A 19,118-nucleotide genomic window follows, 5' to 3' on the forward strand; every position below is an offset into this window, starting at 1 on the left:
TCACTTACGCCGCTCCTCTCTCTCTCTCTCTCTCTCTCTCTCTCTCTCTCTCGCCACTGGTCTATCCCTCTCTCTTCCCTCCGTCACCGCCGCGCCTCCCTCCGTCACCGGTGATCCCCCCTCCGTCACTCAAAGCCTTTCACACTCACTCACGCCGCTCCTCTCTCTCTCTCTCTTTCTCTCTCGCTCTCTCTCTCTCTCTCGCCATTGGTCTGTCCCTCTCTCTTCCCTCCGTCACCGCCGCGCCTCCCTATGTCACCGGCGATCACCGGCGATCCTCCTTCCGTCACCATCGCGCCTCCCATCTCTGTTTAGGTATCTCTCTCTCTCTCTCTCTCTCTCAGTTGGATTTGTGTTTTTTTATAGATCTGTTTTTTTTAATCTATTTTATAGATCTGTCCCTGGATATATATATAGATCTGTTTTTTTTTTTTTTTAATCTATTTTATATTGGACCTTCTTCAGCTGGATTAGGAGTCTTTGAACTTACTCACAATTTACTTTTATTTTTTTTACAGCAAGGAAAATGTATTTAAAATTAATACAATAAATTAAGGTTTTCGAGATAAAGATTTAAAGATAAAATTACTTTGTAGAAACGAAACATTTTAGTACATGAAACATTTATATTTGAAATCTTCTACAATTATATTTGAAATCTTCTACAATTATGTTTCAAACATTTATATTTGAAAGACCAACATTTACATTTTAGTACACGAAACATTTTGTTTCAATCCCGCCACATTTTAGTCTCATTACAGCAAGATAAAATTATGTATTGTTTCAACACTATATTGTCTGGCTTTAGTTGAATTCATGAAAATGATTTTCTAGTGTTTTATACCACGTAGAGGCAGTGAAGTATGTTATTTTACATGCAACATGTTCAAGAATATGAAGTCCATAAATTAACGAAATTAGGGATTAAGATTTTATGGTGAGATAAAACTTTAAATTTATAGCTTAGGTAAAGCCTAAAGAGATCTATTAAATAAGAATTTGGACCTTTATAATGAATTCAAGATTTCTGCAGAATTGTTTTCCCGCCACGGTCTGTGTTTCTTTTTAATTGTCCAGTGCACTTATCAATCAATCCTATATACAATTAAATCATTATTTGAACATCCTAAATCAAATTCTGTTTACTACGTATAAATAATTTTGAAATGGTAGTTCAATAACCCTTTCGATATGACTTGTAAATGAACTGTGCAAAATTTTTAGTACATCAACATGAAGGCCTCTAGTACGATGATTGCCAATTTCGTAGAATGTACTCAAATTAAGGTTAGTGGCAACACATGTAGCATAACATAAGAGAGGTTTTATCTAGTATCTATCTTTTCTTTTTTTTTTTTGAAAGCGATATCTATCTAATATTATTTTCTCTGTTTAATCTGTAAATCATTGATATTTGGCTCACTACTGTTTTTTGAGGTGAAATTTCTACCTGACTTGTAACAATTGAAGAGCAAAACATAATCCAAAGAGAAATTCTTCTGGCATGGTTTTCTTGTACCACTGGGTCACTTATATCCAATATGGGAAAGAATATAGATGATTTTTTTGGGTTTTTTTTGGGGTACGTGTAAGAACATCACATATATTTATCTAATCCCAAGAGGGCAGCGGGAGAAGCTGATGGGTTTGAGCCCTAGTGGATGAGCTGGGAGCCCAATTACCTGACTATCCCATTCGATGGATTTGTTTTAAATTTTGATGGGTACATTTTCTTGTCTCTTGACTTATTTTAAATATAAACGAAACATTTATATTTGAAATCTTCTACAATTATGTTTCAATCATGTCATAATTTGTTTAAAAGATGATGAGTACTTAATTTGTTTATATTAATTCAATCCATATTATTTTTATAAAGGTTAAAAATGTCAGATGTTAACTCTGAAGCACCAGTTAACTCTGAAGCACCCGTTAACTCTCACGTACCATTTGAGAGTGATGCGTCACAACATTCATCGCCAGCTACGAACGCACCTACGAACTCACCGTCTCCCCTCTCTAATCAACATGTTATTGATTTAGAATAGTCTAATACTACTTGTGGAGGAACTAAAAGAAAACCAAGTATTGTGTGGGAACATTTTAAAAAACAACAAGTCAATGGGGTGTGGAAGGCAATATGTAATTATTATAATAAGCATCTTGGAGGTGATTCAAAAAATGGAACTAGGCATTTGCATAATCACCATAAGAGTTGTACTAGGAAAAAAAAGTAATGGACATGAGGCAAAAAGTGTTAACTAACAACTTTAGTAGAGAGATTTCAAAAATGAATTCTTATATCTTTGATCAAGATTTTGCTAGGAAAGAGTTGTCACATGGCATAATCTTGCATGAATATCCCCTCTCTATCGTAGACCATGTTGGTTTTAAACGATATTCAGCAGCACTTCAACCATTGTTTAAAGTGCCTTCCCGAAATACGATAAATAGTGATATTTTAAAGATTTATGATTATGAGAGGGTGAAGACATTGAGTTTGGTGGAGCATAATAAAAGTAGGGTGGCAATCACAACTGATATGTGGACTGCTAGTAATCAAAAGAAAGGATTCATGGCTGTCACCGCACACTTTATTGATGATTCATGGACATTGCAAAGTCGCATTTTGAGGTATATTTTTGTAAATTTGCAAATCATTTAAAAATTCTCTCTTATTCAGTTCAATTTGCATATTAATACTTGTTTATGAACATCATATTTTAGGTTTATTTATGTTCCATGTCCACACACAAAAGAAGTTCTTTGTGATACTTTGCTTGAGTGTATGATGGATTGGAATATTGATAGAAAAATCTCGACTGTTACTATTGATAATTGCTTCACAAATGATGCCATGATTACCGTGTTGATGGATAAGTTAAGTAATTCATCGCTTTTGTTGGGTGGTACTTTATTTCATATACGTTGCTGTGTGCATATTTTAAACTTGATAGTGAAGATGGATTAGATGTCATACGAGTTGGTGTGGAGAAAATTCGAGAGAGTGTAGCTTATTGGACAGCAACACCAAAAAGAGTAGAAAAATTTGAAGAAACAGTCAACCAATTGCGTATTCCACATACTAAGAAATTAGGACTTGATTGTGCAACTAGGTGGAATTCGACCTACTTGATGCTTCAAACAGCCTTATTGTATAAGGATGTCTTTTCTAGGTTGAAAATTAGAGAGCCCCAAAATAAGACTGTGCCAACTAAGCAAGAATGGGAGTTTGCTAGAGAGATTAGTGGGAGATTTAAGATTTTTTTTTCTATCACTGAGTTGTTTTCTGGTACAAAGTATCCCACAGCCAATGTTTGTTTCCCAGCTTTATGTGAGATTAGGATGACACTGTCTCAATGGCTCTCTTGTGAAATTGAAATGATCAGAACAATGGCATCAAAAATGGTGGAAAATTTTGATAAATATTGGTTAGTGATACATGGTGTTATTGGGGTTGCAGTTGTACTTGATCCTAGGTATAAGATGAGTGTATTGGAGTTTTATTTTGAAAAACTTTATGGAGACAAAGCTGAAGATGAAGTTGATAGGGTTCGTCATATTTGTTATGATTTGTTGCAAGAGTATTAGCACCGAGTTGGTATGGAGACTGATGTTGTTGTTGGTGACTCTTCTGCTCATCCGGAAATTGTTACAGAGACCCTTTCAGAATTTGATTTGTTTATTAGTAGAAAGAGAAGTAAAAAAATGAAGAATGTAATATCAGAGTTGGACCATTATTTAGAAGATGATGTTTTGCCGAGAACTTCAGGTTTTGATGTTTTGAATTGGTGGAAAGCTAGTGGACCGAAGTATCCGACTTTACAGGCAATAGCTAGGGACATTTTAGCTATTCCTGTATCCACTGTTGCTTCTGAGTCAGCATTTAGTACTAGTGGAAGGTTGGTGAGTCCACATCGTAGTAGACTTCATCCAAACACATTAGAAGCATTAATGTGTGCACAAAGTTGGTTGTGGGGTGAAGAGATGAAAGGTATTATTCTATCCAATTTACATATTATTATTTCACTTTTTATTATTTATATTACCATGGAATAATTTCACTGTTGAATTTATATTCTTTACTTTTTAGGAAATTCAACATTGGAATCGGTGGGCTATGCAACTATATATGATGATGATGAGATCGAGTCGGATCAGTCATGTGCCACTTTTGTGTTAGTTGTCATCTTTTTTGTTGTAATTAACATTTTTTACATTTTATTATTAGTATTAATTATTTATTTTTTTTCCTTTTGTTATTTAACAGGAGTTCAAGTTGAAGGAGATGATGGAAGTAGTGTGGTTTGTATGGGTTTGAAGAAACAATGGATTTGCTTTTTTTTTTGTTGTAATGGATATTTTTATTTTTATTTTTATTTTTAATTTCAATTTTTGGGTAACCTATCCCTTGCGGGTTGTGCTTGGGATTAATTATTTTCTTTGCTACTTGTTGAATTTTCTTGTGTGCTGCTGGACACATGTTTTGGTTGTGTTATTTTGTTCATGTTTTGGTTGTGTTATTTTGTTGCTACAGGATGCTTTGTGTGTGGGTTGTGTATGTATGGGCTACTGAATTAATGTTTATTAATATTTTACTACAAGATGTTTATTGATATTTATTGATTTAAATGGATGTTGTTACAGATTTATTGATGTTGCTACAGATTTATGGATGTTGCTACAGATTTATTGATGATAGCTTTATTTATGGATGTTGCTACAAATGATATTTTTTAAATGGATGTTTATTGATGTGGGGATATATTTTCTGAATACCAACACGTGGCATGGTGACGCCGACGTGTCAGCCGAGGTGCCACGTGTGCTGGTAGTTACACCGAGGTGATCTCGGAGTTGCCGAGGTTATCTCCAAAGATATCGGAATCCGAGATAGGCAGATAGAGGACAAGAGTCCTAAGACAAAGAGGGGACTTAACCTGGATAAGGATAAAGCTCTTAGGGAGTTTATCTTTATCTCTTAAAGAGTCCAAAGTAAACATTGATATGAAGTTCATAGAAGTCATATTTCTAGTGGGACTTGGATTGAGTATATTATAAAAGAGAGGCACCCCCGTGGGTCTAAGGTATGCAATTTATGTTTTGAGTATTCAGTTTAGCACTTGATTATCTTTGAGAGATATACTGACTTGATCGTCGGAGTGCCCCCGGGTGGAAGAACCACCGCCGGAGCTTTTTCTTTCTGTTGCAGGTTGCTAAAGCCATCTATTCTGCCTGTGCTCTCCAGCTGATCACTAAACGGGCAGTGTGGTCAGATTTTCACCCACACAATTTGGCGCCGTCTGTGGGAACGAAGGAAGAATAGATGGCCAGTAACGGACAGCAGGAAAATATTGGGGATGACGCTCCCACTGGGAGTGGCAGACCAATTGACCTTGACATTGAAGGAGACAACCACAATGCAGAAGCCCGTGACCAGGGTCACAGAGAGAACGACGCCATCCCGGAAGGCGACACGTCAAAAAGAACAAACCAAGGAAAGTACTACAATGAAGATAACCTCCAGGTATGGAGGGACAGGTGCCTACGGAGGGATGAGGAAGTAAAAGAATTGGCGAACAAGTTGGCAGACCTTCAGTTAGTCGTCAACTTCATGATGCAGAATAATGTTATACAACCACCATACCCGTTGCAAGATACGCCAATGCCAGCAACCAACACCCAAAAGGGCGGAAGAAAAACAATCCCCGAGGTCCCTCAGCATACCAGGAGCGGAAGGCATTCTCACCGACCTTCCAAGGAAGTCGGACGGGAAAAGCCGAGGCAAGAAGAGTCCCGAAGGACGCACCACATGAAGAATCCAGAGCCCAAAGAACATCGACATGTTCAGGGGCAGGTACTCCACTTTGACGAAACCCATGAAGAAAGATCCAAACGGACCCACCACGAGGCCGAAAGCAGTATACCAAAAAGACTAAAATCCAAAGACAGTCGAGCTCCAGGGAGGAGAAAAGAAGACCTGAGGGACTACCTAAAAAGGAGGCAGCAGAATGCTGAAGCTGAGGTAAACTCCCCAGTAAAACCGAAGACAGCTTTTTCGATGGAACTGGACAAATTCGAACCACCCAAAAGATTCAGTATGCCGAGGTTTCAAATCTATGATGGTAAGTCAGATCCAAACTTTCATGTTGGGCTATACCTGAATTCAATGGCATTATATAGCGGAAACGAGCCGTTGCTCTGCAAAGTATTCCCCTCATCCTTTGGGGAAATTGCATCTGATTGGTTCCATAAGTTACCAAAAGGAAGCATAAAGACATGGGAAGGCCTGGCCGAGATGTTTGTGGCCAGGTTCGTGACCAACAAGCTGCAACCCCTGAGGGTTGATGCTTTGATGGCTCTAAGAATCACCAAGGAAGAAGGCCTTAGGGCCTATGCGAAGAGGTACTACGAGGTGTTCAACCGAATACCCGAATGCAACCAGGAAGTAGCAGTCGTGTCTTTCAAGAACGGCCTGAAAGATGACTGCCCACTATAGAAGTCTTTGGCAAAAACATTGCCAAAAAGCATGGAAGAACTCATGGCAAGAATTGAGAAATACGCCAGGGCCGAAGAAGATACATCGGGAAACAAAGAGATAAAGCAAGAAAAAGGAAACGGCTCGCCAAAGCGAGGCCGAGTCAACAATGGGCCGACCAAACAAGAAACAGAATTGAGAAATAAACAAGCGGTAACGACGGTATTCCGGATCCCAATCCATAAAGTCTTAGATCGGATTCGAAATCAGCCTTATTTCAGTGCTCCGGCAAGAGCACCAGGGGAATTCATGGGAAGGAACGTTGGTAGACGTTGTGCCTACCACAATGAAGAAGGGCACCCAACTCAAGGCTGCAGAGCCTTGAAAGCACACTTAGAGGACCTGGTAAGACAAGGCCTTCTGAGGGACCTAGTCGATGAGGCCAGGACAAGGGAAGAACAGGCAAGGTTGCCTCAAGCACCAGCAGCACCGCCTCCCCCAGCACAACTACCACAAGCAGGAGGACCGAGGATGGTTAATGTGATCCACTCAAGGGTCAACGAAAACGAAGTCAGAGGAGAAACCCAGAGGGTAAGACATTTGCAGCAAATCTACCAAGTCGGGGAGAAGAGACATCGGCCAGAAGAATGCCAAGGCCCGATGATAGCCTTTACTGAAGCCGACCTGGAATGGGTCCAACATCCGCATAATGATGCCTTGGTAGTATCCCTCCAGGTTGGGGAATGCCAAGTGAAACGCATCCTAATAGATCAAGGCAACTCCTGTGACATCATGTATGTCAGATGTTACAAAGAGCTGGGCCTTCACCCTGATGACTTAGAACAATCCAGCGGCCCGATGGTCGGCTTTAATGGAACGCCGACATGGCCACTGGGCGCAACAAGCTTGGAGGTACAAGCCGGCACTAAGAAGATCCGGACGGAATTTCTGGTAATCGACACACCCTCACCATACAACATCATCTTGGGAAGGCCGTGGTTGCATGCAATGGGGGCAGTTCCCTCAACGTTGCATCAACTACTACGGTTCCCAACAGAGCATGGAATTGAAGAAGTCAGAGGGGATCAACTACAAGCAAAAAATTGCTCCATGGCAGCAATAAAGTCCACCTGTAGTATACGGGAGCCAAAGAAAGCAGAAGTTGAAGATGAGGACATGGAAGTCCTAGAAGACGTCGGGAAGGAACCAGCCGAAAAGAGCGAAGAGGCGCTAAAAAAAGTTTTCGTCCAAGAGGACGACGAAGAGCATTTCTTTCTTCTCGGTTCAGGATTAAGTAGAGAAGAAGATAAAGAACTGGAAGATTTTTTAAGGGCAAACATAGAGGTGTTCGCCTGGACACCTTATGAAATGCTAGGCATCGACCCCGAGGTCACTTGCCACAGACTGAATGTCGACAGATCGGCAAAACCTGTGATTCAACGAGCCAGAAGACCGACGTTGATGCACGTCGAAGCAGTAGAAGAAGAGGTAGACAGACTCCTAGAGGCCAGGGCCATCCGAGAAGTTCAGTACCCAACATGGCTGTCCAACACAGTAGTAGTAAAAAAGAAGAATGGCAAATGGAGGGTTTGTGTAGACTTTACCAGCCTCAACAAAGCCTGTCCCAAAGACAGCTTTCCCCTACCAAAGATCGACCAACTGGTAGATCCTACTTCAGGACATGAAAGGATGAGTTTTCTAGATGCATACAGAGGGTACCACCAGATTGCCATGTACCCTCCAGACGAGGAGAAGACCGCGTTCATCACCCCTAAAGGCTTGTACTGTTACAAGGTAATGCCTTTTGGGTTGAAAAACGCAGGAGCAACCTATCAGAGGTTAGTAACAAAGATGTTTAAGCACCTAATTGGTAAAACAGTAGAAGTTTACATCGATGACATGGTCGTAAAGACCAAGGAATCAAAGGGTCATCTTGCCGACCTGAAAGAGGTCTTCGACATACTCAAAAGATATCGGCTCCGACTCAACGCCTCGAAGTGCGCCTTCGGAGTTGGATCGGGCAAATTTTTAGGGTATCTGGTAACAAGAAAGGGCATTGAGGCCAGCCCAGACCAAATCAAGGCCATCCTAGAACTACAGAGCCCGACATCGGCAAAGCAAGTTCAAATGCTTACTGGAAGGGCCGCAGCCCTAAACAGATTCATCAGCAGAAGCTCAGATAAGTGCAGACCCTTCTTTAACCTGGTGAAAAAAGCCACAGAGTTCCTATGGACAGAAGAATGTGAAGATGCCTTAACCGACCTAAAAAAGTACTTGACCTCAACTGCGGTTCTTTCCAACCCAGTTCCAGGAGAGGAGTTATTTTTGTACTTAGCAGTCTCAAAACACGCAGTCAGTGCAGTACTAATCCGAGAGGAAAAAGGGGAGCAAAAGGCTGTCTATTATGTAAGTAAAACTCTAGCCGATGCAGAAACAAGATACCTACCACTGGAAAAATTAATGCTGGCCTTAGTAATGGCTTCAAAGAAATTAAGCCATTACTTTCAGGCACACAAGATTGTGGTCCTAACAGAACACCCACTGAAGTCCTTGTTGCAACAAGGAGACTTAACAGGAAGGATAGCAAAATGGGCAGTAACCCTGGGCCAGTTTGACCTGGAGTTTAGGCCGAGAACAGTAATAAAGGGCCAAGCTTTGGCCGACTTCGTCGCAGAACTCACACCTGAAGCCATCGCACATCGGGCTCCGTCGAGCCAAGATGAGCATTATCCCAACAAGCAAAAAGAATCCCAGCCAAAGAATAAAAAGCAAGAGAAAGAGAAGCTCAGACCCTGCAGCATCTACATCGGCGATTCATTCAGACTATTTGTCGATGGAAGTTCAAACCGCCAGGAAGCAGGGGCAGGAGTACTGCTGATATCTCCAGATGGAGAAATAGTAGAACAGTCAATTCGTTTGGGATTCAAAGCCTCAAACAATGAAGCAGAATATGAAGCATTAATCGCAGGGCTAAAGCTGGCAGCAGCAGCAGAAGCAGATGAGGTAATTGTTTTTTGTGATTCACAACTCATTGTTAACCAGTCAACAGGAGAATTTGCAGCCAGGGACGAAAGAATGTCGGTATATGCAAAGGAAGTCATTAGACTGGCAGCCCTATTTCAGAACTGCAGATTACTCCAAGTTGGCCGAGATGACAACACCCACGCCGACGCATTGGCTAACCTGGCCAGTTCAATTCAAACTGGAAAAACAAGGACAATTATGATCGACTACATGTCGGCCCCAAGCATAGATAAACAGAGCACCGAACAAGAAGCAATGTGCGTGGACTTGGGACCAAGCTGGATGGATGCAATCATTGCATTCCTAAAAGAGGGGAAGCTGCCAGAAGACCATAAAGAAGCACATAAAATTAGACTGAAGTCGGCCAGATACAGTCTAACAGCAGAAGGCCATCTCTACAGGAGGTCCTTCATGGGACCGCTCTTAAGGTGCGTACATCCTTTGCAGGTTGAAGATTTTCTCTACGAAATTCATGAAGGAATCTGTGGAAGCCATATTGGGGGCAGATCATTAGCCCACAGGGCAATTACCCAGGGGTATTGGTGGCCCTACATGCAAAAGGATGCCGAAGCCTATGTAAAGAAGTGTGAACAATGCCAAAGGTTTGCACCTTTGATACATCAGCCAGCTGCTGACCTGAACCCAGTATCCAGCCCTTGGCCGTTTGCCCAATGGGGCATGGATCTGGTTGGACAACTTCCCCAGGCAACTGGGCAGAGAAAATACTTGCTGGTAGCAACAGACTACTTTACAAAATGGATAGAGGCAGAACCTCTTGCAAAAATCCGAGATGTGGACGTCAAGAATTTCATATGGAGAAACATCATCACCAGATTTGGGATTCCAAGAGCAATAGTTGCCGACAACGGAACACAGTTTGACAGCAAGCTCATCAAGAACTTTTGTGCAAAATTCAAGATCAGGAATTATTTCTCAACACCAAGTTTTCCTCAAAGCAATGGGCAAGCAGAGGCATCCAACAAAGTAATCCTGAACGGAATAAAGAAGAGGTTGCAGGCAGCAAAAGGAAAGTGGGTAGACGAGTTGCCCAACGTACTTTGGGCATATCGGACTACGTCGAGAAGATCAACGGGAGAATCCTCCTTTGCCATGGCTTATGGCACAGAAGCAGTCATCCCATTGGAAATCGGCATCCCAAGGATCAGAACCCAGGGAGTAGAAAATGGCACCAATGACATACTCTTAGCCCGAGATCTGGATTTGTTGGAAGAACGAAGAGAGAAAGCTGCAATTCAGCTTGCAGTATACCAGCAACAGCTTGCCAGAACTTACAACAAGAAGGTTAATCCAAGAGATTTTCAAGTCGGCGACCTAGTACTAAGGAAAGTCGTCGGGAACAAGAAGGATCCCAGGGAAGGCAAGCTTGGCCCAAACTGGGAAGGACCCTACAGAATTACTTCAGTATTAGGCAATGGAGCTTATCGGCTTGAGGATAATGAGGGCAAAGCACTACCCAGACCTTGGAATACTTGTAATTTGAAATATTTCTATCATTAAGATGTGCATCATTTTTTGACCGACGTCATCAATAAAGTCTCTTCAGAATTCTTTCAACACATATGATTGATAAAGTTATGCATTGTTGTTTATTGAAAACGTAATTAATGTGAACCCAAGTCAAACTCAAGTTCACATTGGGGGCAGAGAATAAACCGAGATTATTCCTTAATTCACTTGTTGAAATTTGTAGCAATTTACAAGTTGGAATTAAGCTGATTCCTTATCTTCACTTGTTAAAATTTGTAGCAATTTACAAGTTGAAGTTAAGCCGAGATTATTCCTTAATTCACTTGTTGAAATTTGTAGCAATTTACAAGTTGGAATTAAGCTGATTCCTTATCTTCACTTGTTGAAATTTGTAGCAATTTACAAGTTGAAGTTAAGCCGAGATTATTCCTTAATTCACTTGTTGAAATTTGTAGCAATTTACAAGTTGGAATTAAGATGATTCCTTATCTTCACTTGTTGAAATTTGTAGCAATTTACAAGTTGAAGTTAAGCCGGGGTTATTACTTAAGTTTTCATAGCAATATGTGGGTTGCTTAACCCTAAGGAAAATACTTAACACTTGTTGAAATTTGTAGCAATTTACAAGTTTATGTTAAGCCGACATATGATCACCCGCTGAGGTATACAGAAATTTACAGGTTGAAATAAAGGCTAAGTATATTGTTCACTACTTGTTGAAATTTGTAGCGATTTACAAGTAGGATAGATCGAGATTACTGTTTGAAACTTACTTGAGAAGAAACTTGCAAAGTTTACATTCAGAAATATATGTTTTATACTTGTTAAATTTTATGAAAAAGTTTGCAGGTCAGTATCTTGCCGAAGTAAAAGTTTTGTAGTTATACCCGAGGTATGAAACCCCGAGAAGATTGCACAAAGGAAGCAACATGAAGAAGCATGCAAAAAAAATTTCTAAGTACAAGACTATGCAGAAGCAGTCAACAGAACATCACAAGATTAAAACATCCAAAGGAAGAACAGTTGCAGTTACATATTGAAAAAAGCCACGTCGGCCATAAGAAAGAGTTTTGCATTATCCAGAAATTAAAAGAGTACAAAATGCAAAAAACAGAAAAAGAAGGAAAAAGGTACAAAAGACATTTTTTCAAGATTCTTCAGTATTAGCCGCTGCTAGAACTGGGACCTCGGACGATTCTGGTGGAACCTCCTCGGCAACCCTTTCTGCTTCAATCTCAGCATCAATCTCAGCCAGCGTATTATCCACATTTCTTTCGGCCAAAAGAAGGTCGGATGATAGTTGCCCGATGGCAATCTCCTTAGGTGCCTCCCCAACCTCATCACCCTCCTCATCCAAGGTTAGATCCATAACTTGCTCAGCAGGAGGAAGGGACTTGGCTTCAACAGCATCCCTGGGTTTCCTCACCAAGGCTTCATCTTCATTTTTTTCTCCATCCTCATCCTCGACATCGGCCTCAGTCTCTGATTCGTTTTCAGCCTGACTTGGAGGAGGAAATGGTAAGGGGATAGCATCAGCATTCCGAATGGGCGAGTCAACAGGGAGATCAAGCTTCTTTATCAGGGACATCCAACCAAGGAAAAATCCCCTGTTGCATGCCTGCCTGACTTGAAGCTTATAATCTTCTGCGACGTCGGCCATACCTTGGGCATAGGCCTTTTCATCAGCCTCTTTGACTTCGGCCTCCTTGGTGGCCAGATCTTGCTGGAGTTCTTTCTCCGCTTGGGCCCTCTTAGCCTCGGCCTCTCTTTTCTCAGCTTCAGCAACTTTTTTAACGGCCTCAGCGGATTCGGCCTTCTCAAGAGCTAAAGTTTGGACTTTAGTGGCAGCCTCGGCCTGATCCTCTAGTTTTTTCATTTTTGATTCAAGAGACTTTATCTCCCTCTTCAGAGAGGACGCCTCCCTCTTCATATCAACCAATCTTTGACGATTTTCAAAGGATTGCATTGAAAATGAATGGGCGTGTTGGATAGCCTGAAAGAAAACAGAAGTGTCAGAAAATTTTCTTAGAAAGAAACAGAAGGAAAAAACACAAATGCAAACAGAAATGCTTACCTGAACAGAATGTTGGAGCATGAGAGCATAATTCTCATACTCACTAAGCTTAGCATTTCGCTCCAAATCATTTGGAAGCAGAAGAGCAGTGCTAAGGGCGACACCAACGTTAATATCGTCGGCACTTTCACTGGCCATGATAAGCCTATCCTCCAGAGTTAGTTCAGGAGCCCATGGAACATCGGGCTTCTTTGACGCCGAGGTCGTCGCAGACGATGACCTTGGCCTCTTTGATTGTGTAGACCCTGAGGGTTGGCCCTCAGCTGACCTCTTGGTGGAAGCAGAGGTTGATTTTCTGCTTTCTGCCAGCTTAGAAATAGGCAAAGCATCCTCAGCTTCGGCATCTGTAGCCTTGGCCTTGGGCTGAGCCTGTTTAACTCTCTTTGGCTTTGGTGGGAGCATTGATTGCGATGGCGCAGCTTCGGCGTCAATTGGAAGGTCGGCGAGAAGGTCTTGAACGACAGGCCTTGGACGAACCATCTCGGCAGTCTTTACAAGCCTTCGTCGACGTTTACGTTATGGAATTGGTATTAAGTAGGGGGCCGAACTTGATGGAATATCGGCTGGGTCAGATGTGGACTCTTGATCTGTTCGGGATGTAGAAGCAGTTAAAGTTGTAGCCGTGGGTGGAGAAAGGCTCTTCTTCCTTTTTCTTGGGACGTCGAGTAAAGTGGATTTTTATGTAGGGATGAAGTTTAGTAACAGAGGGGCTTTTCGTTTATGGATTGGAAGGTTAAGGAGTGTTTTCAGATCTGTTCCGGGGAAGAAGGATTGACGAAAATTTTTCGGTGGCTGATGAAGATCTGCAGGACAAAGAAACAGACGTCAGAAACAAAAAGTATTAAAGACTTAAATAAAAACAACTAAGTGTTGACTCAGGACTCTTACTCTTGCCCTCTGTAATTGTTCGAGGAAGAGGGTAGAGGTGGACATCTTCATCTGGGCCAAATTCCCAATTTCCAGAAGCAATGACAAAATCATCTCCAGCCCCCTTGTTGGAGTCTGGGAGGTCGGCTACAATTTTGTACTGGGTAGATCTCGGCTTAAGGTAATAGACAAAACCCCTATCCTTCAGGTCGAGAGGGCACATGGTATAACAATATTGAAGGTCGGCTAGGGTGATTCTGAGGTTTTCCTGCCTAGCTAGGGCTATGATACCGTTAATCACCCTATAGGAATTGATAGTAAGTTGCATGGGGTTCAGCTTGTAGAAATAAAGAACTTCGCGAAACAGGGGATCAAGTGGAAGCCGAAGTCCACATTCGGTGAAAGCTACTATAGGAAAAGGCATTGTATGATCTGTAGGCATGATAGTGTCGCTGTCCCCAGCTAGCTTAAGGTGAACATCGGCTGGGATAGAGAATTCCTGCCTAAAGTATTCTAGTTTTGTTGGGGTATTTACCCTATGCCTTCACATACCCATCACGTCAACCTAACCAAAGAAGAATGTGTTTCAGAAGATGGGCGTTTAGAGAAGGGTTGCAAGAACCTCGGCAAAGAACTAGGAATGGACTGATAAGGCTTGTTTCAGTTTTCCCTAAAAAATTGAAGGTTCTACACACAAATCCCAAGCTAAGGAACTATAAAGAACAAAATCGAAGGCACAGATCTAGGACAGATACGAAAAATAGAAAATAGAGACATAGTTTCATAATCAAGAACAGTGGCAAGAAAAATGGTAAAATAGTACAAAAGTTCAAGATATAGCCACAATCCAGGATACAAGTAAATCCAAGGCTTCGAACAAAAGCAACAATGACAACAGACAGACGAAAGCTCATGAAAAAATTTTAGAGTGAAAGGAAAGAATCTTACCAGAACAAATGAAGCCGAGGCAATGTTCGCCGAACCCAGAAATCGGTCGCAACAGTGGAGAAAGCTTCGCAAGAATGGGAGATTAAGAACAGTTCCAGAAGGGAGATCGAAGCAATAGCAGATCCGAAGAGGAAAGAGCTTTCAGAGAGAGAAAGAGCAAGAAGTCAGAATGAAAAAGTGAAGGAAAAATAGAGGCAAAGAAGAGTTTTGTCAAAAATTTGAAACGGCGGCAAAATTAGGGCAATTATTACGCCTAGAGCAACGCACGCGTCAGACGGCGCAGACGAATGACAGACAGCTTTCAGGCGCGTCACCGACATGCTCTAATGAAGACAAAACACGTGAAGGGAACAGTTAGATATGCATGACAGCTCATGCGTGTAAAAAAGTACGATTGAAACCTTGTTCTCCGAAGAGAACACATCGGCTGAAAAGTGGATTATCTCGGCTAAAACAATTTTTGAGCCATTACTCAGAAAAGGAATATCGAAATATCGGTATAGGTTCCATCACCTCAGAGCGCCGAGGTAATAGAACCTAGGGGGCAGTTGTAGGGATATATTTTCTGAATACCAACACGTGGCATGGTGACGCCGACGTGTCAGTCGAGGTGCCACGTGTCCTGGTAGTTACACCGAGGTGATCTCGGAGTTGCCGAGGTTATCTCCAAAGATATCGGAATCCGAGATAGGCAGATAGAGGACAAGAGTCCTAAGACGAAGAGGGGACTTAACCTAGATAAGGATAAAGCTCCTAGGGAGTTTATCTTTATCTCTTAAAGAGTCCAAAGTAAACATTGATATGAAGTTCATAGAAGTCATATTTCTAGTGGGACTTGGATTGAGTATATTATAAAAGAAAGGCACCCCCGTGGGTCTAAGGTATGCAATTTATGTTTTGAGTATTCAGTTTAGCACTTGATTATCTTTGAGAGATATACTGACTTGATCGTCGGAGTGCCCCCGGGTGGAAGAACCACCGCCGGAGCTTTTTCTTTCTGTTGCAGGTTGCTAAAGCCATCTATTCTGCCTGTGCTCTCCAGTTGATCACTAAACGGGCAGTGTGGTCAGATTTTCACCCACACAATTGATATTTATTGATCTAATTAATTAAAAAAATGATATTCCAACTGATGGATGTTGCTACAGATTTATGAATGTTGCTACAGTTTTAATTAATTAAAGAAATGAAGCTATTAGGGTTGATATTGATAAATTTCAAAATTTATACATTCAGTATTGAAGGGTGATTGAGAATGTTTATTAATGTTTATAGAGTTTTACATTTTAAAAAAAAAATCAGGGATTATCGGGGGGCGGGGATGGGGCCGGGATAGGGGTCCCCGTCGGGGATCGGGGACGGGGACGGGGGGGAGTATTACTTTCGGGGATCGGGGACGGGGGGTAGTCCCCGGCCCCGCCCCGTCCCGCCCCGTTGCCATTCCTAAAAATGACCCAGACTCAGATCTAGAAACCAATCATTTACTTCATATTTTCTTTCTAGTGTTAAATTTCCAGTTCTTTACATTTTCAACACTTCAATTCTTGTACTACATTTCATTTTCTAGGAGTAGTTCTCAAGTAGCCGTTGCTGTAAATCTTTTCAAGACTAGGTCATTTCATTGTAAGTTTTTATTCACTCAATGAAATTCAGTTTCTAAATTGTTCTGTACTTGTTATTTCTTATAAATTTCTTCTCAAACAAGCCACCAGTAAAAATTCTATTCATTGAAGCTGAAAGAACTTCAACACAATCGTCTGATAATTGATTCGCAATTAAAATTTTGAAAGGACTGATTGATTCTTGCTGGCACGCTTAAGGTTACATTATTAACCTTTGAAAGCAAAAAAAGCCAACATATATTTTTTGTAAGTTCTTTTTCACTCAATGAAATTCAGTTTCTAAATTATTCTATACCTGTTATTTCTTATAAATTTCTCCAAAAACAAGCCATCAGTAAAAATCTTCTTTATTGAGGCTGAAAGAATTTCAACACAATTGTCTGCTAATTGATTGACAATTAAAATTTTGTAAAGACTGATTGATTTTTACTAACATACTTAAATTTACACTATTAACTTTCGAAAGTCAAAAAAATCAACAAGCACGTCAGCTAGGCTGCTCCGACGCACTTTCTTTATTATACATATATCTCACCATGATATATAAATAATAGTAATTTGGCTCCCATGGTACACTTGCATGCTATAATAATTGGCAAAATTAAATTTTAAAAAAAAAATTGCGTTAAATGTCCGCCGAAGATCATGTCAATTTATAACATTGCTAACCTTTGTAAAATATCAAAATTGGACAATTCTCTCTCTATGTTTCTTATGACGGGTTTATAAAATAGTATCTTTTATTAATAGAGATAACTAATAATAAAAATAAATAATAAAAAATTTAATATCATAATATATATGTTACTTAAGTAATAAGGATGTTCTTAATGAAACTTAAAGTTTTGGATTTAAAACTCATGCATCTTGTGTATAATAATTTTTTTATTTTAACATATATAAAGTTGTCGCGTGGCATGAGCGAGGAGAAGAAAATTTCACTAAACCAATTTAAACCTTCACTTAATAATAGTATAGAAGATTTATAATATTTTATTATAAAAATAAAATAAATAAATAAAAATAAAAATAAAAAAGCAATTATACTTTTCACACAGAATTACTAATTATATCATAGCATTTTGGCTTACGGTGGCTGCTTCTTTCTTACCATTGACATTAAAAAATATAAAACTGTGATTTCGGTTCGGAAATAAATTTATTAAAAAATAAAAATATGAATGAAATATAAATTAAAATTTTTCATTCTCTCTGTTCCCTTTTCTTTTATCCCTACAAATTCCTTCTTAAATCTAAAATCTAAGCATTGTCTAATACAATTAATCAAGTGTCAATTTCCAGTAAAAGTTGATTTCCCAAACTTGTAAATTTTACCTTTACACTCACTCAACAATGCAATAGACTCGCGAGGGTCAGCTGTAATGATAAATTACTTAGGTTCTATTCAAGAGATTTTAGGTTTGAGTTTTAATATCGTCTGGTATGTGAGACTAGTGGATGATTACATATATCCCGAATTTATACTCCTCACTAGAGTTGGTCCAAAGAATCATACCCAGAATTGATTTTTGATTATAAAAATATATACATATATATATATATATATAAAAAAAAAAAAAAAAAAAAGGAGCAAAACAATTGACAAGGTGGTGAACTTTCCTCACACCAGGTTCAGCATTCTGTCAACTTTTAATAAGTGGCATAGGACCCATGTTTGGCTGTTTCTGAAAGACTCAATTCAGAAGAAATGCAATTCTTTCAAACTTCGGGCTCGTTTGGGGAGTTGGCTAGGTTTAAATTTTTGTAGTTAGGGAGATTGTTGGATTTTTTTTATAATTTAATGTGATATTTATGAGAAAAAAATAAAATAATTATGAATTTGATGTGATATTTTATCTTATATTAACTATTTTATTCTTTTTTATCTTTTTATAGATTGGAGCTAAAAAAAAAACAAAAAAATTACTTGCCAAACAGGACCTTTGTAATTAAATGACTGATCGAATTTTCAATCCTTGCAGGTGTTGAACCTATGAATTCTTCTCTGGTTTGTACTACTAGTCACATTATTCTACCGAAACCCAATGAGAAACTTGTACCAGAAATCCAACTTATGAAGAAGGTTTTTTTTTATGGATTATTCAACATGTCATGTGCTTTTCATTTGAAAAGCAATGTAGAAAAATGACCATTAAAAATTAAACACAAAACAAAAACATGAATAGTAGGGATGGTAATAATGGGGTTAATAAGGTGGATATTAATTTTTCATTCTCATTTTTTTATAATAAATTTTTCTCATTCCCCATTCCCCCTTCCCTATGGGTACTACCCTCCCCATTTCTTAATGAGTTTGAATTTTTCCGAACCCACTTTAATCCCCATTTTTATTTTTTTTTAATTTTTTTTATTTAATGTTAACAACCACTTCTTTTCTTTTTTTTTAATTTTTTTAAGGTTCACAACAAAAGCTAAATATACCTTCAATCTTTTTTCTTTCTTTTTTAATATATTTAATGCTAACAACTTTTTCATTTTTTTTTTTAAGGTTCACAATAAAAGCTAAATATACCTTCAATCTTTTTTCTTTCTTTTTTAATATATTTAATGTTAACAATTTTTACTTCTTCTTCTTCTTCTTCTTTTTTCTTCT

The 19,118-nt window shown here is 39.6% G+C and overlaps 1 protein-coding gene across 1 annotated transcript; it reads left to right on the forward strand.

Annotated features, from left to right (window-relative positions):
* The first annotated feature begins 2,972 nt into the window (after positions 1–2,972).
* Positions 2,973–4,628, forward strand: LOC145803314 (zinc finger BED domain-containing protein DAYSLEEPER-like). Its single transcript, XM_082896592.1, has 3 exons — positions 2,973–3,997; positions 4,097–4,181; positions 4,274–4,628. Exons 1-3 carry the CDS (start codon positions 3,607–3,609, stop codon positions 4,284–4,286), a joined length of 489 nt encoding a protein of 162 aa, XP_082752718.1. The 5' UTR covers positions 2,973–3,606; the 3' UTR covers positions 4,287–4,628.
* The last annotated feature ends 14,490 nt before the right edge of the window (positions 4,629–19,118 follow it).

Source organism: Camellia sinensis, chromosome 11, assembly GCF_055761805.1.
Source record: "Camellia sinensis isolate YWXY chromosome 11, ASM5576180v1, whole genome shotgun sequence".
Classification (NCBI taxonomy): Eukaryota; Viridiplantae; Streptophyta; class Magnoliopsida; order Ericales; family Theaceae; genus Camellia; species Camellia sinensis.